Raw genomic sequence first — 26436 nt, 5'->3', positions numbered from 1 at the left:
GTTGTGTCATTGGCACTAATACCACATCTTATAACTATTGAACTGGTGGCTGCGGCACTTTCAATGAAATTGAAGACAAGAAACATAAATTATCTATAAAGATGTGATAAACATTCTGAGAAAAACATTACCTTGTGATCATTATCATTACTTTGTGTCAGCTAAAATTGATATGTTGGTTAAATACATGCACACACGACTAAACCCATGACTAAACCCATCACTGTTCTTTATTATAAAGTCAAAGAGAAAACTTTAAAATTGAGCAAAAGCCTGTAACTTACTGCAATTTATAACAGTATATAAAGCAGCAGTTTGGGGGTTTCAAATGTCAACTGTATGCCATCTATACATTGAAGATTTCCCCAATTGTGTGCTAAAAGCTTAAGAAAGCAATGAAATCTAATAAACATGGTCTATATGGGTACAAAGCACCTGAGAGAGTTGACTCTTAAAAAATCCCCTGAACGTTTTTATCACATACTATTAGTAGAGTTTAATCAGGCTTCTCAATCATCAAAATATGTATTTGTCAAACTGCTATTTATCCAAAGAAATTATTCCTATAAATTGTTTGGTTCAAGGTTGTATATTTTTGTTAACAGGTCTAAATAAATATTTTGTCAAACTCAATGAGAACTAAATAAGCCAAATATATTTTAGTCAAAGGTTAGGTACCCCTTCATTTGCTTGAGAATGTCAAAATGAAATACAAAAACAGAGCAAACTTTCGATTTCATAATATTTGCATGCTATTTCATTTTTATTTATTAGTATTTGCATGATGCTGCATGATTTTTATGTGAAGGTCGGTTAAAGAGCTCACCAGAGCTCATGTTTTGTCTGTTGTTATGAAAATGTATGCTGACTCTAAATAAAATTTACTTACTAACTTACTTACTTCAGACCCAGACAATTGCATGGCAAATCAAGATATTTTCTAAAAGTCTGTTTTTTCACTATTTTATTGCATATTTTGACATGTACAATATTTTTTGGCATGTCCAACAATAATCTATGACACTTAATATATCATCAACATGTAACAATAGTTTTACACAGCTTAAATACAAATCTGTATGTCTGTAGCATACAGATGTCTAAATTATACAGAGGCGACCATCAAAATCTTTTTATTTTAATCCCTCCCAAAAAATAACTAAAATTCATTCTTTGGAGTATAACTAAAATTCTTAGGGTGAGAGACTTGAAACTGAATAAAAGAAATTTTCTGAATTATAAAAAGTGGTATCTGTGAGTATAAATATCATAATGAGAGTCAAGTAATGATGTAGATGTTGTCAAGGGAGGTAATAAGAAGATTACCTCCCTTTTTAAGATAAAGAAGATTATCTCCCTTTTCAATACAAAGCATTCTCGAAGTTATGCTATATTTTACTTGGCTTTTTAAACAATCTGAGCATCATATAAACATATTATTAGTATGAAAACATTGTTATCTATAATCATTTTATGAAACTAATTTAAAATTTTAATTTGTAAATTTAACCTAAAAAAGGCTTCTATATCAAAACTAACCATTTGTGAATGATTTTTTGCTACACAGATCATAAACACTGCTGAGTATAATTTCAATTTTTGAATATTTCAAACGAACATGATTTAAACAAATTCTGCAATCAAAATATTTTAAAACTATTACAAAATAAATATTTGTATCATATTTTCATTGATTTTGTCAGAGTTCAATTCAATGTAAAAAGTTATATAGAGACAGAAATTCCTAATTATCCAGAAAAAGTTAGAACATATTCCTTACCTGCTTGCCTCAACTTACATGATTAATTTCAAAATATTTATGATCCTACAATTATATATTGTGTTTTTATTTTAATGTGACAAAAAAATTACCACTTTAAATTGATGTCAGTTGTATTAAAACAAAACATTAATTGTAAATTGTTTTGCTCATTTAAAAAAAAAATGCTGAAAAAATAATCTTTAACTCTATTCTAATCATCCTTCAAACAAAAAGTAGTTGAAATATAAATATCTTATTGCTTTATATATTTGACTTTGCATACTTTTGACATTAAATGTATAGGTATTAAAAAGCTTCATTTCACTAAATACATTTCTTACCATGATTCGATCATTTCATTCTACATATATTGACATTTGAAACAATCTCTATTCAAAACAGTTCTAATAACTAACATAACAAGAAATAACCCCCATACAATAAAGCATTTGTTTATAATCACATTTAAAAATTAACAAGTACCCTGTATATTTAAAAGACAAATAAAGCTATGATTCAATTATCTCCCTTATTGAGTGATCTTCTGTCTAGAAGATCTTCTGATTTCAATATTCCTAAATTAAATAGTTTGATAATGCATGAACCAAGGGAATGTTATAGATGCATATAAACTATAAAAGAAGAGAGATAATAAAATAAGCCAATTTATTTTTCCCTAGAAAAATCAAGAAGAGAAATACTTCAATCATCAGGAAGGGAGATAATTAAAAAATCAGGAAGGGAGATAATTAAAAAATCAAGAAGGGAGATAATTCAATCTCTGAAATGTCTTAGAATGACAGGAAAATAAATAACAAGAATTGCAAATCTCATTAACAAATCATATAATTCAAAATAAAATTAAAATGCAGATATTAGTTCCCATTATAATGAAATGTTGCATTTCAAATCATAACATTTTTCTAAAACTATATAATTGCCACAAATTTATTATTGCGAGTTTAAAATTCGTCAACAAGTCAAAACAAGTCTAAAAATAGCTGTAAAGAGTATTAAAACAACAATTAATTATTGCAAATGTCTTCTAAATGTAATACAACAGTTAAAATAAAAATAATGTATACCGTTAGCACCTACGTCTATGACTAATAACTAAAAATATTGTTAGTATATACTGCTTGCCCACAGGTCATATGTGTAGCTCAAATGGATCAACTTTTAATCCCAATTCACCGTTTCAGAATCTAATGCATTCTGGATAATATATTCAAAAGCATATACCAAAACATTGTGATTGTTTCAAAACATTCTAAACAATTGAAATTCAACCAATGACGTATCGTTACTTTCATCTTAGTGTATGAACAATAAAATTACCCATAGTCATCTAGTTTCAGACAAGTCAGGTTACGTATAATACTACAACTTTCTTTCAAAAACTTCATAACTAAGAAATTCATTTCATTAGTGTTTTAATCAAATATAGTTATTTCTTTTTTTAAATGATCAAATGACAGGCTTTCAATTATGGACTTGTATGGTAAGCAGTATACACCAATATACAAGAGGAATGTTTACAATTTGGAAAGTATAGAGGGTTTATAAACAGCACTAATATTTATAGCATGACACGAGAAACTAAGTCACAAAGTTTAGTGAGTGATAACATTTTAAATTATCGATAAAACTAAAAAAACATGTCAATGTTTAGCTATCTTCTAAGTTATCGAAATCAGTTATAAATAACTTTGTCCTTAGTTTTATTCAGGGAATTTACTTTCCAAAGCCACATATTACTATAAAAAATAGAAAATAATGTTCAAATTTGAATTTGATTGTCAAATATTTGAAAGGGATATTCATTGTGTTTTCTTGTAAAGAAAAATCTCTATCTGTTACTCTAATTTTTTTATATACATATAAATATTAGTGCTGTTTATAAGACAAGCAAACAACAGTTATTTTTTATATATAGATTTAATTCATATCATTCAGTTTTTTAAAGGATAAAAATAGAATTGTTTATCACCTCAACCCCTGTGAGGAAAGATAAAAGAAACTGTCAGAAATTACAAAGGATGTTTAATTTTTTTTAATAACCTGAAAAATGAGTGCCTATAAATTCCCATTTATAAAGGAAAATGTGGCAATTTGTCATTTTCAGTTCATAAGCATGATTTCAAATTTTTTCGATTTAAAAAAAGAAAACAGCTATAAAATACATCTTTATAATTTGAATTTTAAAACTACATACAGAAAATAACTGTTGCAATTTGACATACGGAAATAAATATATATCAAGCATTTATTATTTTTTCATGCAGCATTTTAATGGATTTAAAATCCATACGTCTATTTAACATCATTAGTCGAGATAAAAATAATGTTTTCATAAATAACATAATATCTGACAAGTTTTAACACCATATTTTCATATCCATTTTTTAATAACCAAATTTCTGGTCAATAAATGTTATATACAAATGATCATGATATAAATTAGTGTTTATAACTGGCAATATATGTACAATTAAAACTAGAGCACTAGATTTTTACAGTGAACACAAAAATAGCAAAGCACAAGTCTAAGGTTTAGAGACACAGAAAAAAAGTTATTTCTCTATGAAGATTGACTTCAAGAAACGTGTACCTATTTCCAGTAAACTAGGGGGGAGTTGTAACATAAATAAATTCAACTTTGGACAATTATAACACAGTGCTGAACTCTTCACAGTAAATTATAAATCATTCAGCCTAAATGATGTCATATATTTTTAATGATAACAACAAAACATGCTTCTTTTCATGTGTCCCTTAAAAAAATGATAAAATGATTTGTATTCACCTTTTTTTAGTTTGAAAGACAAACGGGTAATGTGTTGCTTCATCTCCTTAATCTTATACACTCTAAAAAAATCCCACTGAGGTATTCATTTGTTTAAATGATGCAATGTGTGATCTCCCTTACTTCTAAGCATGTGATCCAAAGCATGATCAGTGTTAGCATGCAAATTTGTAACACCTAATCTGATTGGACAGAGAAAGACTAATGTCTGAACTGACATACTGATAGTCCAATGGACTTATATAAATTAAACAGTTGAGTCTGGTTTTGATATTTAAACCTAGATTTACAAGAATGAAAAATTTCATACAAATTTGAAAATATTTTATTCATAAATGTAATGTTTCATGCTTTTAATGGCAAATGTTTTTTTCGGGTTAGAGGTTTAATTTTGTTAGCAGAATAATATTTTTCATGCACTAACTATGAATGAGTGTGACATTACTAGGTAAAATCACCTTATGTTATCAAATTGTTGGGTTTTTAAAAACTTGAACATTTAAATATGTTCCACAAATTTTTAAAAACAGACACCATTGTTATACAATCATGCAATGCAGACAAAAGTCCTTGTCTAAACAAATAAGCCATGCCAATCTGAGCAGTTAAAATACTAGGGAATGGTTGTCTTCCAGGAATTAGTTCACATGAAAATAGTAATCTAAAGTCACATGAAAATAGTAATCTAAAGTCACATGACAATAGTAATCTAAAGTCACATGACAATAGTAATCTAAAGTCACATGACAGTAGTCATCTAAAGGGATATTTACAATTATTCTCTTTATCAATGAAATGTCCAATGCATGCTTTATAAGCAAGCAATTCCATGTTAAGCAATAACATGCCTTTATTAAAATTCAATGTATATTTAGAAATATCAGAAAAATTCTGTTTAAAGGGAAGTAACCCAGATAGTTTTGCAAGAGTAGAGATTAATAAAGTCAGAGTTTATTTGTGTATGCTAAAAATGATATATTTTTTTTTAAATGAAGAGACTTAACAAACAGATAACAGAGCAGACACGCACACACATGAAACTGACTGATACATATTGTTTGAATTGATGCTTGAGAGTTCAAAAATAAATATCTATAAAAAAGACAATTCCTGTCACCAAAAAAAAACTATCCTGATTTTTCTACTTATGCCATGCACATGAATTTGACACATGATTAAAATAATCTGATAGACTTTTCAGGACAATTTTTAAATAAAGTTATTTTTAGTGAGTAAATAATTGATTGCATGATACATAACATTAAAAATAATACACAATATTTCAACATTATTGCTAAAGTATATTATTACATGGCAACATTTTTAATATTATGCCAATTTTTTCGAGACAGTGTTTCTAACTAATAAAATACAAACATTTTCAGACATAACCCCACATCTCCTTTTATTTATATACATAAACATTCAAAACTTATTGCTTTTTGTGTTTTCGATACCTTTTGGCACCAAATAATACAACCTCTCAAAGAGACTCCATCTCAGAAAAATTATTTTTTATGGCATTTGTGTATAAAAATTTGACAAAAGAATGAAAAATATTGCTTAATGAATACCTTATTGCGTAATGGGTAACAGTTCAAGTTTCATAAATTAAAACTAATATTGCAGGAAAAATTAAAAAAAATTGAAAAAGAAACTTCTTAAAACAAAAGCCCATGTATTGCTTTAAATCATCAATTCTTTTATGCTCTTGCAAAAATCAAAGAAGATGAGAATGTGTAGGAGAAAAAAACACCAATCAAATCAATACCTTATTTAAGCGTTAAAATTCCCTGAAAAATTCACATTCTGTAAATTTCACACATATATTTTTTTAAAACTAGCACCTAAGATGCAATATTACACAACACGAGTCCTACATAGTCCAATAATATATATATATAACATAACACGTAATATTATCACCAACAATGTTATGAATGAATCTCCCTTTTGATAATGTCACTCTGGTCGTCTGAATCTAACATTACTTGATCCATATGATCGTAATCCTGCGACAAGCGCATTCGTTTCACTTTAGCACGATGATTCTTAAACCACAACTGAATATTTTTCGGTTCCAATCTTGGAAACTTTTGTCTATATTCAGAACGATTGAGTTCATCTGTATATTTATCAATCATGTATGAAGATGGATGAGTGTCTTCTGCAAACCATTTTTCTAGTATCGGTATTTCTGACATGGGGTCTATAAACACACGTGTGCGTCTCTTGCGATGAGTATTGCTTGATGAGTTTGACCTTGACATCTGTGACGTCTGTTGCTGTTGTTGTTGTTGTTGATTGTACCTTGCAGCTTGCTGTGCCATAAAATGAGTATTCATTGGAAAATAGTGCATAGCTAATGGGTGTGGGAAATGCGGAATGTGCAATGGTTGATGAAGCCCTGCTGATGTTTTTGGCAAATGTGCAAGTCCGTTGCTAAGGAAACCCTGATTCTCCATATTTTTGATTGACAGATTGGCAGCTTCATGACTAGAATCTGACCCAACATTAGATTTATCATCTTCAAACTCAGAATCATCCATTTCTGAATCAGAATTCATCTTACTATTGCCATCATAATTATTTGTTTCTCTTGGACTAGATACATCAGATTTATTACAACCATTCACTGCAGGACTGCTCTTGTTGTTGTTTTCAGTGTCGTCTGCTTCCTGTTTCAGTTGGACACTCCCTGTTTCTTTGATTAAAGGGGAGGTAACTTCTCTCTTTATTTCCACAGGAGATTTGCTTTGACTAGAAGTACGAGATTGTGATAAATCAAAGGGTTCCCGAGAATCTTCGTTTGATATGTTTTGTTGACCTTTGGCAGTTTCAGAAGGGAGACGAGAATCCTCAGTTGTAGGGAAATGGTGGCCATGAATCGGGTAAGGCAGCATGTACACTGCATTCTTATTAGGAAGATAAGGTAAGTTTTGGTCACCAGTTGGACTAGTTCCCTGGCCATCCTCCAAATCAAATGAACCATCTCCGTCAAATTGTCTAGAAGCTCTCCTATGGGCAGCTCTTGCATTTTTAAACCAATAAATAATATTTGTCAAGTCTAACGGCCTTCTACCTTTTCTAGCGTCGAGTGAGTTTAACTCGTCTAAGTAATGAATCATCTGTTCTCGTGTGGGATGCTGATTGTCCTGAAACCATCTCTGAAGTCTTGGAATCTCATGTTCTGGGTCGAATGAAGTTCTCATTCTTGTTTTACAGTGAAAGTGAGGTGAAGAAGTAATGGCAGATGGCATAGTAGATGAGACAGATGTAGACTCCGTGTGTTGAATGGTCTCCACCTGTTTTTCTGGAGATGTCTCGTGTGTATTTCTACTCTCCTCTGGCTTGACGCTACGAATCTGCTCTGCATACCACTTGTCAAAAGCTTGTCGAAGTTCTGGTGATAAATTAGCATAAGCATCACCTTTGGCAAATGTGGTAAGAAGAGACTGAAAGAAAGAAAAACACAATTTTTAGTAAAATACAAATATAGAATATAATATGTTCTTAATGTTAATACACATTGCTTTTATTCAAAATACTCAGTAAGGTGTTTTATGTTTTTTAAAGGTCATTTAATCATGGTCTCATTGACATTTACCCAAAATTTGTTTTATTAATTTTTAACAAGTGCCAAATGTATAAACTGATAATATCTGGCTTTTTCAGTGTCAAAATAACTAAGATTACATGTTACACATGGTATAAAGTTTGTGGTGATTTTTTAAACTTTTTTTTCAAAAAACTGTCACTTGCACAATAATAGGCAAAGTTTCAATTCTGCTTCAATCAAATGGTGTCATGAAATATCTGCCACTGCACATTTAACAAATGGCAGGCAAACCCCTTTTCATTTGTAAAACTATTAAACTATCTTATTTCCAAAATAATTTTCATTATTTCAATGCAGTTCTATTTTTAAAATTACTTTTTTCTGTCAAAGAGCAATTATCTCCCTTACCATGACAGAGTTGTTCTTCATCACAAGTTCCAAATAGACCACCATTGCATTCTTATTGATTTTCTCAAATATTTATTATGTATGCAGATTTAGAAGAACATTAAATACCTTTTCGATTGGACAGCCAGAGTTCATCAGCAGGCCCTGTGATTGGTTCAGCAATAACTGGAGTAACCTCCCCTTGACCTCATCAACAGAACTTATCTTGGCCTTGCTGTAAATGGTAAAGATGAGATGACCAGAATAGATTTCAGTTTCTTCTATTATCATATTTTCTGTTGCTATGACAACTATAAGTTACACTTTTTACAAGTTTGTAAAATTCATATCTAAATTCTATCAACTATTACAATAAAAAATTTGTTAAGTTATAAACTAGAGGCTCTAAAGAGCCTGTGCCGCTCACCTTGGTCTATGTGAATATTAAACAAAGGAAGCAGATGGATTCATGACAAAATTGTGTTTTGGTGATGGTGATATGTTTGTACATCTTACTTTACTGAACAATCTTGCTGCTTACAATTATCACTATCTATAATGAACTTGGCCCAGTAGTTTCTGTGGAAAATGTAACCGGTAGTAAAAAAATAACAAATTTTATGAAAATTGTTAAAAATTGACTATAAAGGACAATAACTCCTTCGGGTGTCAATTGACCATTTTGGTCATTTTAACTTATTTGTAAATCTTACTTTGCTGAACATTTTTGCTGTTTACAGTTTAACTCTATCTATAATAATATTCAAGTTAATAACCAAAAACAGCAAAATTTTCTTAAAATTACCAATTCAGGGACAGCAACCCAACAACAGGTTCTCTGATTCATCTGAAAATTTCAGGGCAGATAAAACATGACCTGATGAACAATTTCACACCATGTCAGATTTGCTCTAAATGCTTTGGTTTTTGAGTTATAAGCCAAAAACTGCATTTTACCCCGATGTTCTATTTTTAGCCATGGTGGCCATCTTGGTTGGTTTGGCGGGTCACACCACACATTTTTTAAACTAAATACCCTAAAGATGATTGTGGCCAAGTTTGAAATAATCTGGCCCAGCAGTTTCAGAGGAGAAGATTTTTGTAAAAGATCTATAAAATTTACGAAAAAAGGTTAAAAATTGACATTAAAGGGCAATAACTTCTAAATGGGTCAACTGACCATTTTGGTCCTGTTGACTTATTTGTAAATCTTACTTTGCTGAACATTATTGCTGTTTACAGTTTATCTCTATCTGTAATAATATTCAAGATAATAACCAAAAACAGCAAAATTTCCCTAAAATTACAGATTCAGGGGCAGCAACCCAACAACGGGTTGTCAGATTCATCTGAAAATTTCTAGGCAGGTAGATCTTGACCTGATTAACAATTTTACCCCCATGTCAGATTTGCTCTAAATGCTTTGGTTTATGAGTTATAAGCCAAAAACTGCATTTTACCCCTATGTTCTATTTTTAGCCATGGCGGCCATCTTGTTTGGTTTGGCGGGTCACGCCACACATTTTTTAAACTAGATACCCCAATGATGATTGTGGCCAAGTTTGGTTTCATTTGGCCCAGTAGTTTCAGAGGAGAAGATTTTTGTAAAAGTTAACGACGACGGACGACGACGACGGACGACGGACGACGACGACGGACGCCGGACGCCAAGTGATGGGAAAAGCTCACTTGGCCCTTCGGGCCAGGTGAGCTAAAAAGAGTCAAAATTATTATACTTCAAAATACAATGACTGTTTAAAACTATAGATAAAATCTGCAGTATAACATGGAAACAGTGTGATTGCTATATATCAAAGATTTAGACATTTACAGTGTTTAATATCTAAAAAAAAATATAACTGTCAAGACCTTGATGCTCAGATTGTTTGAAAGCTATATACTTTATTTATTTATATAAGAGTCCAGTAAATTAGTAAAATACTTTTTTTGTTAGAAAACTTCATAAAAAAGTGTCAGTTCCAAATCACTCAGTGAAACTGTCAAGTGAGATTTCATGGTAATTATTTTACTTTAAATAAAAAAAATTAAAACTGTTGTAAAGGTTTTTTAAGTGCATAGTTTTTGTATTAAGGGAACATGCTTTACTTCATAGACCTTCTAGATATTTCGTATCATTTGCTGGTTTGATCGTTGTTTTTTGGTTTTTCAGAAGTGTTGTAAAAGTGAAAGACACATGTGTTAGTGTATTATTTACCTGCAAAGCCTAATTCTCAATTTGGCAACCTGAGTTAGCTCCCCTAGTATATCCTCTACTGTTGACTTGGAGTTGTTGCTGATTGCCTCAAAGGTCAAAGGTCTCCAGTTCTTAATCTGTATAGCTCCTGTAATCAAATATATTTTTAAAATTGAAATATGTTGTAAAAACTTGTAGCGTAATACCTTATGGTTTGGATGTATCCACTAAAGTATTATTTTCCTCATGGAACTATGAATTTGCTGTCTACTATTTTTTTTTTTTTTTTTAATTTTGAAAACTTGAAAAATGTAATGAGTATACTACCCTATCTCTCTCTCTCATATAAAGCTTTCATCTAAATTCTACAAAAAGTGGTACTTGTTATATTCAAACTAGAACTGATAAAGTTTAAATAAAACATTTTTTATCTTCTAAAACAGTATATATCCTTTTTAAGCATAACATCATATAACAAAGACTCCATTTTTAATATTCTCCCTCCAACAATGTGTAAAACCCTACCTTTAGCATTCATAGATTCTGTTGAGTTGTAACCCAGCTTGACCAGTGCTGCTCTAACTAGTTCTGAGAACAGTGTTGTACATGGTAGAATTGCGTAGCTGTCAAGTTCTACAGTGTAGTGTGAACTTCCGTCATCATCAAACGATACTGGTCCGCTGGTCTGTTCTACTACACAATGAATGGGTAGGGACTTGGCACCTGGAAATATAAATATATATCATTTGAAAATAAAATTAACACAACTTAAGGGTCAGAATTTTTAAGTTAATATCATGGGGGTCTCAATAGGCAGTCCTTAATTTCTGTATTCTTATTTTTTATACTCCCACAGTAATCCTTCATGTTTTTGTATCCCATTACTATATACCTTTTGCTAATTTTTCTCTATCCATTATGTATTTTGCCAATAATCCTTAATTCTGTTATCCCCTTCCAGACAACTCAAAACAAAAAAATAATATCCACACATGTACATATATCAAGTGTATCAATACTTGAGAAACTATAATATCAAAAGGCACCTCAAAATTGATAAAACCAGAAAAGGTCAACTTGCCATGAAGGAGTTGGAAGTTAAGTAGTAAATTATTACTATTTTCAAAATTTATCAATGGAATGGAAATGTTAATTATATAAACTATATGTCAGAGGATAACCACTAACTACTGAGATAATAAATTTCTAAAATCCTAATATCAACTTTCGACATATTCATTCATAAAATTTTCCCAAATAAATTAACAGCCATTTCTAATGTTAAAATATTTAATAGCAAGTTCACACTTTATTAAATGATGACAACTATAAATGAATTTAATAAGTTACATTTGTGAGTATTCAACTCATAATATTCATAAATAGCATTAAAATATATATATAAAGCTAAATTTGAGACAATTTAAGTATATTTTAAATTGTGGTGCGACCCTCTTCTTAAACACAGGTTATCTATTGAAAAGTTGTCACATGTTGAGACATACATATAAATGTTTATAAATACACTGAGAAAAACAGTTTATTTCTAATTTCATATTTCAAAAATAAACCTCAAGACATTATAAGTCAACAAATAACAATAAATAAATTATTGTTATAAAAGGTGCAATCTTTTTGAAACAAATTAAAAAAAAATGTAGAGCAATAATTATGGAAATTAAAAGTTTCATGTTTATTCATTAAGACATTATGTTTTTACAATTTTTCAACATATTTCTCAAAGCTACATTTTAGTATAAAAAAAAATGTTGTTAGTTTTTTTAAAAGAAAATTATATGATAGCTGTGTTTTTAACTCATAACTGCATCTGCTTAACTATAAAACAAATTAAAATATTTAAATCAATTTGAGTGACAAATTACAAAATTTGCCTGGTTGGAAGTCATGGTTGCCCTAGATGTTGTTCAGATATTTAAACACTTTACAGTATTACATTTGTTTCTACTTCTGCTGTGAGGTTATCCATATAATCATCAAATCAACACCAGACAAATTCCACAACATAATATTTAGTATCAAACTCAAGTGCTTATTTGTCATAAAATGGGAGAAAGCCTTAGATGAACACTTCACGGTGAATGTTAAATCCACCCAATCCTTGAGAGCAGACGATAGAAACTCGAATGAACACTTCACGGTGCAAAACAGTACTCTTTTGAAAACAACTGGAATAGAAAACTCTTCAAAGGGATTTTCTTATGACTTAAGAATCTTGAAATTAGAAATAGCATATTAAATGGAATAAATTTCATCATCACAGCTATTGATAACATTTAATAACTGCAATTTAGCATGTATGATAATTCGATCGACATCTGTAACGAATTCCCAAATTCTTCATACTTTCGTGCAGTTGTGAACACTTAAGCGGCTTCAAAGACGTCCTAATACCAGTTATGATTCGCAGTGATATAATACATTTGTTTTATGAAATAAATGCTACTTATTCGTAATTAAAATCACTTTTCTCAAAATTTTATGGATAGATGTAAGCGTAATACATTTGTTTATGAAACCAAGTGCTCTTCAACAAATTATCTTTCTTGGATAATTTACAAGTTTTATGCTCGGACTTGAGGTACAAAACATTCTTTTTATTCCATATTTTCCAATCTTTATGCACTAGCTGACAAATTTCATTTTGCACTTAAAATTTCAGTATTAGTTAAATGTGTATATCTTAATGAAATGCAATTAGTTTAAATAACCAATCAAAAGATTGCTTGTAACATGCAAAACAATGAGTGTGTGGTCAAAATTATAAATTGGTTTGTTTTGGATTACTACATGAGGTCAGACAGCAAGTGACCTTTTTCTGGAAATAAGACATTAGATGGTAACATTGCAGGGTTTGGTTTTATGAAATGAACATTGAATTACACTTATCAAATTTAATTTTGAAAATCCGCCAGAGGTTATAATAATAAATGATTATCTCATAACTTTGAAATGTTGTGCTAACGGAATCAGGAATAATTTCACTGTCAATTGTCACCTCAGACTGTCACCCTCATTCCAAATCTGATTTATATATACTGTACTAATAATAAATAATATAAGCACAACATACATAAGAATATTTTGTATAATTTATACCAAATATTGTGTCATTATGTATTTGTATTGACATAAGGGACCTTCATTAGCATTTAAAGTTTGTTCACTTATCCCTCATGAAAAAGCTGACCAATAATTGGTTGTTTTTATCATATTGTTTTTTCTTAGATTTTTTAGTAAAACGGACCTAAGAAAAATCGACTGAAAAAAATAACTGCATGGGTCATATTTTAAACAAAAATTAAATAGCCAAGTGAATTAGATATATAAAGTATTTAACAAAACATGGCAGCTCTATTATCAAGTTGTAGTTGTAATAAGAAAGATTAAACTTTGTTCACTGATAATGTATTATGTATATATGTCGAGTCCTCTATCATGGAAATAAGTATTTTTCAATAGAGGTGAAATTTTGATGTTTTTAACTTGTGTTTGATGATCAATCAGTGTATGTCGACAATAAACTCTCTTTAAACTATTTTTAAAATTAATTACTTGACTATATATATATATAATGTATCATTAGCAATGATTGTATCATATTTCTCCTATTAACAAAAACAATCTTTTAGTGTGAACTTTTTTTGAAATAATGCAAATAATTAAAAAAAAAAAAAAATCAATTAAAAAACACCTTTTTTATAAATTTTTAAAGATTTTTTTTTCTCTGTAAAATAAGAAAACAACATTTAAATTGATTTTTTGAAGCTATCAGGTTTATATTTCAAAAACTCTTTTTCCCTAGCTAACAAAACTTTAAAGGCTAATGTTCGTATTTTATGACGATTTTATGTCAAGTCAATGGACTTCCCCTGTGCTAATTCTCTTTTAAACTTTCAACTGTAATCAAATATAATTTCCCTACCAAACAAAGAATTTGACACCCAGGTTCTATAGGTACTATAATTATTTCATCGTTAGGATTTCACCGACCTGTCGATATTCCGTATTAGTGCAACTTCCAATAATAAGAAAGGATTAGCCCAGGTTTAATAATGAAACACAGCCAGAATCCTATTCAATCTTCTTTGTGGAGGGAATTAAATTCGGAGCTTGACAGATGTACGGATTACTGGGATGCCGGCTTTGTGTCGACTAGATGAAGCATTAAATTTTAATCCTTCTCTCTTTCTCTCCAAACCAGGTAGATCAGTCCACGCTAAGGCAGATGGTTCGAGGATAACGAGATGTAAAGCCGATTAACACAGCTGTATAGAGGAGATTTGAATTTTATTAAACATGAAATATTTTTTATTATAAAAACAACTTCTTTTTCTTCGCTGGGAAAGGTATTTCTTCTGTAATCAACCATGTTGAAATATTTCTACAATCTTGTACAGGAAAAGAAAGTCGTAATCAGTCATTATTTACATACATGTACATTTAACACGTTACACAATCCTAAATCTTTGATGACAGAGAAATAAATCTGCTATTTAATCACCTTGGTTATTTATACTCATCCAAACATTCTTTGACTATTTCATTATAAAGACAAACTGTTATAAAAATATGAAGATGTGGTATAATTGACTATGAGACAATTAACTCTTCACCATATTAACCAAATGACATAGAAGTTAACAACTATCTGTCCTTGTACTGCAGTTTTCAACGATGAGCAATATATATTACTATTGTTTCTTTTAAGGTGGTATGGGAGTCTAAAATAAAAATGATAGAATTTGTTCATACTTTGTCAAAATGTTGTATCTATTGATACATGATCAAAAATATTATAAAAATGATAGGTCACCGTGCATTTTCTCAAGCTACAGGTTGTGACAAAATGACAAATTTTGTATGGATTATACAGGAAAAAACACCTTTTTGTGAATGAAAACTAAACAAAATGATAGAATTGTAAAATAAATTAGGAAAAGATTGCTTTCAGACAATGCTTTGAGAATATCATAAGAAAAGATAGGGTCACCGTGCGTTTTTTCCGGCTAAAAGACAAAATAGTAAAATTTCATGTAGAGTCCTTCAGAAAATGCACTGTTATAGAGTTACCTCCCCTTAAAATGCCAATTTGAAAAATATTCAAAAACAACCAAAATTAATCTACACTTGTAAAAATATCAATATTTCTAAGTTATATTCTTATAAATTGGTTCTTTTAAATGAAAATTCACATTAAATTCTGCATTCCTGCATCAAATGTTGCTAACTTGATAGAAAATATGGACCTAAGATTCTCTGTTTTTTACAATCCAAGATGGCGAAAGACACCCATACCACCTTAAGAAATATTCCTCCTTTGCTTAAATTTTCTAAAAAATGTTTTTTTGAAGGTTTCATGTATCAATATAAGTCTTAAAATATCGCTGGAAAAACTGAAGATCTTAAAGATTTCTAGCCTTAAGAACTAAAATAACTGATTTTTTTTAAAATTCAAATTTGATTGGTCCTGTGCACATAAATTCATTACATTTTGTGGTAAAGTTGAACCAGGTCCTATAGAATCTCTAAGAGGAACTAAAATCAGAAAAATATTTAGTAAGTTTTAAGCTGCTGGCATAAACTAAAAAAAAAAAGTTTGGTATATTTCTACATCACATGATGGTAATTAAGGAAACCTTAAATGTTCATGATATCTGATCACAATTAAATCTCTAGACATAATTTACATGTTCATTTTTTGAAGATTTTTCGATATCCTATAATTTTTAAGATATTAGCTCTTTCACATTTTCCCTTTTTCCAGCTAAGCAACAAATGAAGATTGGAGATTAGTCTTTGAATTTTACGATCATATTTTCATGTGAATCAAATCGCGCAAAAGAAATTTAAAATATCACTGGAAAAAATCTCAAAAGTATTTCATTACTAAGCAATAAAATGGTATTAAAATGGAACAATTTGGCACTGTAAAACGGTTACACTAGTTACATAACCTTTGAAGTCTTAATTTCATAATTCCTTCTTCAAAACCTATCGCTTTCATCACCAATCTTAGAAAATTCGACAAAACCAGCGTGTAAAAATTCTTAAATACCTAAACTGTTATAATCTTTAACTCTGAAGAAAATATTAATGTGATAAAATTTAATGACTTGTTATAAATCTTTTTAGATTGCATACAAATTTTCGTAGGTGTCGATAAGTGAATAAAATTTTAATTTGATGATATCAAAAATCATTTCTAAGATTTTCAGAAATCTAGAGATTGCAGATCTCCATTAATCAATGAATTAAATTACAAAGAAATAGCAAATTTTTTAAATTCTTTAAAACTTTCATTAATTCTACTTATGCTTATAATTTGGTAAGATAATATTATCTTGACACAAAGATCAGAAAAGGTTAGCTATTATGTCACTGTTATTTATATACATATTGAAATTGAATTATCTGACAGAAGTAGACTTTTTACAAATTGTTTTTGCTAAAATTAGTTGTGAGCCACTCATTAGCCTGAAAAAAAGTTCAACTTCTAGCAAAATATTCTTTAAAGCTGAGGGTTGACTCATAAATTAAAATATAGACATGACAAATGAGACTATTTTGGAAGATTAATATTATACTGAAACTAGTTATGCCCCAAATGACCTTACATGAAAGTTAACAAAGTAATTCAAACCATTTCAAAAATTGAATATTTTTTTCTAAAAAGTTTATATTCATAATCATAAGATAATCTTGCTGAGAAGAAAACAACAAAATTTTGGAATCAACTATTGTTGCGTTAAATTTTCAGACAAAGCATATAAAAAATATATACCGGTACATGCACAACCATACAGAACTGGTCGAGGGTGACCTTGAATTTAAATGTTCAAAGGAGTACACATTTTATCTAGGCTTGCATGCAGACTTTGGCAAAAGAGAACAGTTAAACTACAAGTGCCAGACAACATGAACTATATATATGCTAAGCTATTCTTCTATTACATCACAGGGCTCAAAGGAAAGCCATCTCGAGTATGCGCTCATAATTGTCGAGGAGTTAAATATGTAAGCAATATTAAACCCATTTACTGTTGTTAATTCCACCACTACAATTAAATCTTTTTCACAAATTGTAAATATTAATTACGCCATCAAAGCATCTATAACTAATCTGAGTGAGATAAATGTTTTAAAGCATCTAAGAAACGTTAATAGTCTGCAGAAGGTTTCGTTTAATAGATCTACTACAAGTTTTTCGATGAGGACATGAAAAACAGTTGGCGTGATCGTTTTATCAGTGCGAAATTAACACGTCGGAGTTAATAATCCCAGCAAGAAAATGATTATTTCACTAATAGATTTACACCCTCATCAAAGACGTAGATTTAAGTTATTCTTATGTAACTAATTAAGAATCAAATCATAAATGGAGGACTCTACCCTAGCATCAAACGATATGAGGATTATTTTCAATTTGGGACTCCTACCGTTTTTCATTCCGATAATATCAAAATCATATTTCTTGGACAAGTAAATACTATTATTATGAGATATACAGTTAAGATTAAATGGTAAATATGTAATTGCTACTTCAAACAAATTGAGAAATAAATAACATTATATAACGTAATGGAAAAGAATCTGAGGATTACGATTTTGGCTACGAGATCTTTTCTATATGACACTTAATGTTGGTTTTGCATTTACTTATTCAAATTACCGAGCTTTGTACAAAACAAAGCCACATGTTACCCTAATCCCTCGCTGAATTATTACATCTATTGATAAATCTACAAAAAATTCTATAAGTTTTTACATATTTTATAGAAGATTTTGCACTTTATATAAGATTACAAGCTACATCTAATGTAATGTTTCAATTACTTTGCCCTCAAAATGTTTCATGCCATATGCAGGGGCAGATCCAGTATTTCATGTTCAGGGAGAGTGGAGTTGGTGGACCATATTTTGACATTGAAATGGCTGTAATTTAAGACCTATAAATTACTTTTTTTTGTCAGAGGGAGGAGCTCTGTGAGTATGTACACCCTACTCTGAAGCTGATATATAAAGGGTGACATATTACAACCAATCAGTGTGGTCAATTGATTTATAAACTCCAAGGCTGTTTATGAATTTCCATACAAACTTATCTGTTTCGGCTTACTGATGTGGAAAGCATACAAAAATTATTTGTGTCTTAAGTTTGTTAAAATAAAGAACTCTTAAAAACATTGTTAAATCATATTATAGAAAACTCAACTAAATTGTTATGAAATATACTACATGTAATTGCAAGGCCAAATGCAAAAACCTGACACCTTTGGTAAATCACAAAAATTCTGTAATGATTAGTGGTTACTTCCCCTTATACATGCAATGTAGCTAAGCCTAACTAATTTCTTTTGTCTGAAGTTCCCCTTTACAAAAGATTCAAAATGTCTTGCAATTATTATTAATTTAATTTTAATACTGATATGGTTGGAATTATATAATTATGACAACATACTATTTCATAAACATTTTACAATTCAATCACGGATTAAAGTTTGCAAATTGCAATCCATATTTCTTTCGTTTTTCAACCTTCAAATAATTTTATTACAAATAAAACTCAAAACGACTAATTTCTCAAAAATTGGAGTAAGATTTACATCTTTTCAAATAAGGAAGTAGTTAACAATATTGTTATCGCTATTTTGGATTCTGTGACACTTGACCCCAGGATTTGTGACACTTCAACTTATTGACGTCATATAAAATCACTAATTTTACTTTTAAGCCCTTTTATTTTTAGCCATACCAAAATTATTAGAATGTCTGTTATAATGTCTGCTGTTTCAGACAAACAGGCAGATGTATAAAAGATTTTAACTGGATTCCATACTTTTTTTTCGCCAACTAATTCTGCAATAAATTTATATTTCATCATTATTTAAATTAGCAGCATTTAAAAAATAGTGGTTTTTTTCAACACGTAGTAAAATCTTTTTTGATTTAAGGAATATTTGAAAATGCTTTCTGTGAATGTGTTTTCAATAGTAATAGGGGAGATAATTCGATAAAAAGAAAAATACTTTTTGTGAGTGGTTTTTCAAATATTATTTGGGGAGATAACTCAATAAAAAGAAACTTGCTAAATATAACATTTCCTCCATTATCTAAAATGAATATCTATATTAGCCTATCATTAATCCATAATACAAAATTCCAATCAAAAGAAACATGGTTTCTTGTGAGTGTGATTTCAATAGTAATAGGGGAGATAATCCAAACAAAAATATATTTTCTGATTTTAACATTTTCACCATTTTAATAAATATATGGATGTCTATGTGGCTATCAATAATCCATAATACAAAATTCAATTGAACCTTAGAGATGTTAATTTCACATGTGAAACTTACACCTGTTTTCTCTCTACAATGCCAGGATTAAATTCTTTTCTTCATTTCTAAGATTGATTTCAATTTTATTCCATTCTATTAGATTTATAAAACTGTAGGATTCCTTCTAATTCAGTACAGTTCATCAGTGCAGAGGCAGATTTGAATTGGGAATGGAATATATTAACTGGATTAGCAAAATTAAAGCTGCGTAAATAATTCAAAAGTAATCCCTGACTTATAAAACTATTGAGAGTTAAAATTCATCCTGCTGAAAACAATATGAAATCATCCTAAGAAAATTTGACATGAGTATTTATATCTTTATCAAAATATCTAACATACATTTTGTAGTTATGAATTTTTCGTGTTGATAATCATTGTTAAAAACTGTTCCACTTAATGCAATTTAATTTTCCGTAGGATTAGTAACTTGAATACTGAGATAAGAAAATCCTCCTTAATAAATACTTAAAGCTTTTCCCATAGTCATTTCAATTTTACGAACATAGCAGATTAAATGTTAGATATTTCCTTAATCTTCCAAGAGGCCTCTTCCTTTCCCAAGTCTTTTGTTCTTTCAATGTCTTTATTGTGATCCAAATTTATCCCTATAAAAATATTTATCTCTCCAGCTTACCTATTTTAGGTAGACCCCCATTATCTTCTTAGTAAAATCGTAACGTGGGTACTTAACTGCTGAAAGTTTAATCCGGGATTATGTTTCGACTCGTTGACAAGAAAATACACATCATCCGCGTAGGGTGAAGGGTTCTAAACGTCAGGCCGATGACTGCTAGAATGATGGTAAGGTCGAGATCCAATTAAGAAGGATTAGCGATATTAAGAATTTTCTCATTTTGTGCCTACCCTAAATTCCAACCAATCACTTAATTTGAATGTTAAACAGGGGATTTATCTCAAGTGCTCGTGGAATAAGAGAAAACTAACATGACAGAGATGACCATATAAGCCTAACTCTGTATAAATAGGATTTCTATCTCTTTAATAATAGACGCATTCATTTTCGTCAACTTATCTAAAATGGGGCTTTAACACACCATTGATTCAAAAAGAATTAATCCGTCAGATATTCAGATCGAAGCCTCTCAACCATTTTAATATTCTCTATCGGACGAGGACAAAAGATTTAGTCGAAATGAAAATATCAGGCGGAGGGATTACTTGCAGAATTAATATTTTTCAGATAAGTAAACAAAATTACGTTCAGATCACTAATCCCTCTTTGTATATAATCCCCTCAGCCGATGGTTAAGCACATAGGGAAGGTAATAGTCTCATTTGTTAGAGAAAAATAGAAAATAAATCATTGAATGGCCATTCTTTATATTCTCTTCCGAGGAATAAACTCTTCAATTAGGTTTTTATTGTTTGGAGAAAATTTTCCAATTTATTGATAATCTGTCTCGCAACTACTTAAACATTTTACAAATATATATTGAACTTCGTTAGAAAAGTTTATTTGGTTTCAAAAAGACTTTAATAATTTTCTAATGAATGAATTTTAATATAAAATTGCACATGTGCTATACCTGATCAACACTTAATCAGATACACGTAGGTGCAGAACCAGTAAAAAATGGTAAAAAAATTACCTTTAAATATCATTAAAAACATCTATTGCACATAAAAATGGATATTAAAATTCAGTCTAATGAAAATATTTACTGAAATTTTAAGTCAGCATATTTTTTTTCAGCAATTTTAAATTTTAAATCAACTTTAATTCACCAGATATGCGATTCAAGATTTCTTTTAAATTTCAAATCATCTTTAATTCACGAGATATGCATTTCATTCTTAAATATACATGTAGAAGAAACAAGTTAATATCATTTGAATGATATGTTCTTTCTTTACAATTTCAAGGGAGACAAAAAAATATAAGGAAATTAAACTCACAAACACAAATCCAAGGGACATAACTAAGACACAGGAGGTTATTTGGTCAACTTGAACACTTGTCTTCAAAATGAAACATGCATGCAGCGCTATTATCATACATTTTCAAAAGATATCCATGACTTTTATAAAACACTCCCAAAGTGTTTTTTAACATGCTTTTCAAATTATGCAAACTTGGTTAGATAAATATATATTCCCTATAATTTTCAAAGATTACTTAAATGAATATTTACATTTCAAACGTGACTTTGGATTATCTTTAGAATATGTTCACCACCAAACTGTATTATTTACTAGTTTTTTTTCGTCAAAATTTTTTTATGCTTTGAATTCATCTTCAGATACAATAATTACAAACAATTTCAAGAGAGATTGAAACAGAATTACGTGAATATTAAGTAAATATAGACAATCATCAAAGCAATTTTAATAATTGAAGCCTTCCGACATATGATTAAGAAGAGTGCGTCCTCTGTCTTCCTAAAGAATTAGGGTCCAAGTTTAACAGGATTGCGGTAACACCCACCTAATCCAAATAGCCGATTTTAAAACGGCACCCTCAAAGCCTTTTGTCAAAGAATAATCTTACGGAGAATCTAATTCATCTAATAAATAATATTTAATTTCAAATAAAATTTAAAAGTCTTTATCTGTTCAAGTGTCAATTTTAATAAAATAAACACACTATAATCTTCCTTTAGAATCTGTTTTTCAATTTTAGGACGTAAAGAATATCTTGTCAAAAGAGTATGAAATTTTTTGGTAAAAAAAATATGTTCACTTAAGATAGAAAAAAATCGACTTTTCATACATGTTCAATATGATATCATACAATTTCAAAAATTACTGCTTCACAATATTGAATACTTTTTTTTTCCTCACACCAAAAGCTGCTTTCCTTAATTAAAATATAGCATGAAATAATTGTGGTCATCAGATCTTTGACCAGTTCAATTCTAAATCAAGTGACCAATAGCATATTACTTCCATCAAAAGCATGATTCATAGGATAGGACACAATCAAACGCATCTTAGGATAGAACATATTCATATTGCATCATGGGAAGAGACACCATCAAATGCATGATGTGATATATTATGTATGACACTATCTAGTGCCATGTACATGTAATGTCCATGTTCTACATGTATGCATACAAGTATTATAATGCATCATTTTGTTAACACAAACTACTAATACTGTTACAATGTATAACTTTACACAAAATTATTAAACAAACAAATAAATATTTTTTTGGATTGATTTTTAATTTGAAAAGCATCAGTATATATATTTGTTTAGGGGCCAGCTGAAGGACGCCTCTGGGGAGCAGGAATTTATCGTTACATTGAAGACCTGATGGTGACCTTCTGCTGTTTTTTCTATGGTCGGGTTGTTGTCTCTTTGATACATTCCCCATTTCCATTCTCTATTTTATCGATCAAGTGGCAAATATTTCATAGATATTCAGGGGGATTATAAGTTATGACTTAACGATATATATAATAATTGTGGAATTTCAGGTTGGGCAAATTGCTCATTAAAATTAATCTTGTAAAAATCAGAAAACAGTGAACACCTGTCAAAAGTTCTGTTTCTCAAATTCACTCCTCCTAACTTAATATTATGGAAATTTTATTAATTCAGTTGTTTTAAAACATTGTAAAACAAAGATGAATTGATAGACTAGAAAACAAGTTAACAAAATAAATACTGTTAATTCATAATGTTTTAACATGATTAATGACTTAGGGATTGGAATTGCATTAATTAGAACTTACATGTTAAATTTAAATTTTTCATACTGGAAATTTTCTAAAAATGTCTTATATTAATGATAACACCTACTTCATTTAGTATCTATATATAGCTAGCGGAAAGTTGTCTCTTTGACAATACATCATACCCCATCTTCTTATTTATCATGTTTATATATTTATTAATTTCGAATAATGGAATGTAAATCAACAATCTCAATAATAAATTGACCAAATATTATAATTACTTTTTTTTTCAGATGTGATCGAGATTCATAGCTTCTACAGTTTGTCTACAAATGTAAAAAGTCATCCCATGGTGTAATTTACACTTACCTGCCCCAGCTTTCATAACCCTAAAGAAGTATGAGCACACTCCAGTAAAACTAATACGTTTAAATTGTTTAAACGAAAAAATAAATAAAAAAACCTTAATTATATAATTCACTTCAATGATAACTGAAATTTTTCTCTTATGTTCCCAAAACAGTATATATATTGAGACCCATTTACATCGGAGGATTCATATGAAAATCTGGGACCAGGATTTAAGGTCAACTTAAACTCAAATCAGCATCCATCATTTGAATATTAAACTGAGTTAAACAAAATCTTTAGAAGTGTTCCAATGAAAATTTTGTAAAATTGCGTTTAAGACCTAAACAGTCATGACAGTGAAGTTTCATCTATCTCATTAAACAGTACTGCTATATAATCATAAAAAATCACTCTTTTTTTCAAACATGCATTAAATTCAACAGTATATGCACTTAATTCAATTGTGTATGCACCTAGTACATGTAATAGCCACAGGAAGCATTTGTCTCCAAATAAAATTCATTTCAGAGAAATAAACCAAACTTCGCCAATCTCTGAATAAATAAAACTTTGTATTATATGTCACTAAATGTAATTACCAATGTCTGATCGCTGGGATTTATTCTCGTAAAATTGTTAGTTTTAGAATTTCCACGGAACGTTATTACTTGCATAGGATTATCCGAGGATGTCAAAGATAATATCGATGGAAAATTGAACCTTAATCTTTGGCTCAGTTCAACTAAACACCCTTAAATCCTCGGGAAATTACCTTCTTGATCTGACGTGGATAAATTCGTAAAAATACATTAGTATGAAAATCAGATTGACAATATCGGCCACAAAACAAAATGTTGAATAATACCGGCCAAATCCTTTAAGTTATATTTTGCAATGTTTATATGATTGTAAATATGAAAGTTTAGATCTTTGTGTTATATCTTATCAGGGTAATTTCGTCTTTTAAGTCGCTACATCTTGAATTGTCCTGCTCTGGGTTTAGGCCTTAATCTTTCCATTTCATTTCAGAGTTATAAATAATAAATTTACAATTACGGGGGATAAAGAATATCGTAGAAATAAAGATGGGTTTAAATCAAATTCAAACATTTTGATGGAAAACAGCAATTTCACATCTTAATCTTCAAAAAAATGCAATTTGTTCTTGTATTTTGGGATTTAACGATTGTATAGACGTTATGTAATCGGACTAATTTGGTCCACATACTGTTAGAAAGATTTGTCTAAAGCAGCAATTTAAACAGCAATAAATATTATTACGAATGTAACCACCATTACATATTGTTACAAGTGTCCTAACGTTGTCACGCTTTCATCCACTTTATTATGTTCACTACATTAATTTTATGAGTTTGCAAAATCGTCTGTCATGATTTAACCTGATTTGTTCTTATTTTTCAGAAGTTCCAGCATAAATTCTTCAACTGCATGCATTTTTTCAAAGATACACAGATACGTTGTAACATGAAAAAAGTTTAGATCCTCAATGCTCTTCAACTTTGTACTTATTTGGCTTTATAAATACTTTGATATGAGCGTCACTATTGAGTCTTATGTAGACAAAACGTGCGCCTGGCGTACTATATTATAATCCTGGTACCTTTGATAACTATTATATGTATGGTACAGTACAGCTCAGGTTGGATCCGTCAAGATTCACTGCCTGTTGTGTGCAGCCCTTTTAAGATTTTTCAAGATTTCAAAATAAAATAGAACAACAAAGGATATAAAATATACATATACATGTTTGTAATCATACTGATACCTATTGTAGGGCTGGTTGGTTGGATAGTTGGTTACATGGTTCATGTGGTTTGATGATTTGAATTCTACAACCAGCATGACCAGTGTAATTGTGTATAAAAGTACAAACCAGTGGTAAAACTAGTTGGTTCTAAAGTTAAAAGTTGTGGTATTGGTTTTATGGCATCATTTTTGGGGGGGATACCAATTTTTTGGTTTTGTGGTAACTGGCGAATCAAGAATTCACAAAGTACAAATTTTCTATAGGCTTTGATTGCAGATATCCACAACACCATGAAATCAAATATCCACAATTTTTTTCCTCTATCCACCAAAAATTGATATTCACGAAAAATAAATGAATCCACAGTAAAATCCATATATTATCAGTTTTAATACATACCTGAGTGATGTAAGAAAAAAATGTACAAATGTACCCTTTCTGATTGGTTGTAAAACACGTTGCATAGAAAACAATAACCATGAACAATTCTGGCATAAGTTTACATACCTGATGTAGTATCCAGGCTGATTGGATGTAAGACATAACTTACAAGTGCGGTTGCATGGGAAACAGCAACCATGAACAATTCTGTCATAAGTGTA

General features: G+C 29.8%; 1 protein-coding gene across 2 annotated transcripts in view; it reads right to left on the bottom strand.

Moving 5' to 3' along the window:
• Positions 1–949: 949 nt before the first annotated feature.
• The window catches only part of LOC134691012 (homeobox protein dve-1-like), a 32261-nt gene continuing 6774 nt past the window's right edge, over positions 950–26436 (bottom strand). For both annotated transcript variants that reach the window (XM_063551196.1, XM_063551197.1), the window contains exons 3-6: positions 11234–11431; positions 10730–10856; positions 8644–8749; positions 950–8023 (exon numbers count right to left, since the gene is read on the bottom strand). In XM_063551196.1, coding sequence (XP_063407266.1) covers positions 6503–8023; positions 8644–8749; positions 10730–10856; positions 11234–11431 — 1952 coding nt within the window. In that variant the 3' untranslated portion in view covers positions 950–6502. The remainder of the gene's footprint in view (positions 8024–8643; positions 8750–10729; positions 10857–11233; positions 11432–26436) is intronic.

The sequence above is a fragment of the Mytilus trossulus genome, chromosome 11 (assembly GCF_036588685.1).
Source record: "Mytilus trossulus isolate FHL-02 chromosome 11, PNRI_Mtr1.1.1.hap1, whole genome shotgun sequence".
NCBI classification, from domain to species: domain Eukaryota; kingdom Metazoa; phylum Mollusca; class Bivalvia; order Mytilida; family Mytilidae; genus Mytilus; species Mytilus trossulus.
Note: the sequence above shows the minus strand (reverse complement) of the source record. Positions and strands in the feature narration are given on the sequence as shown.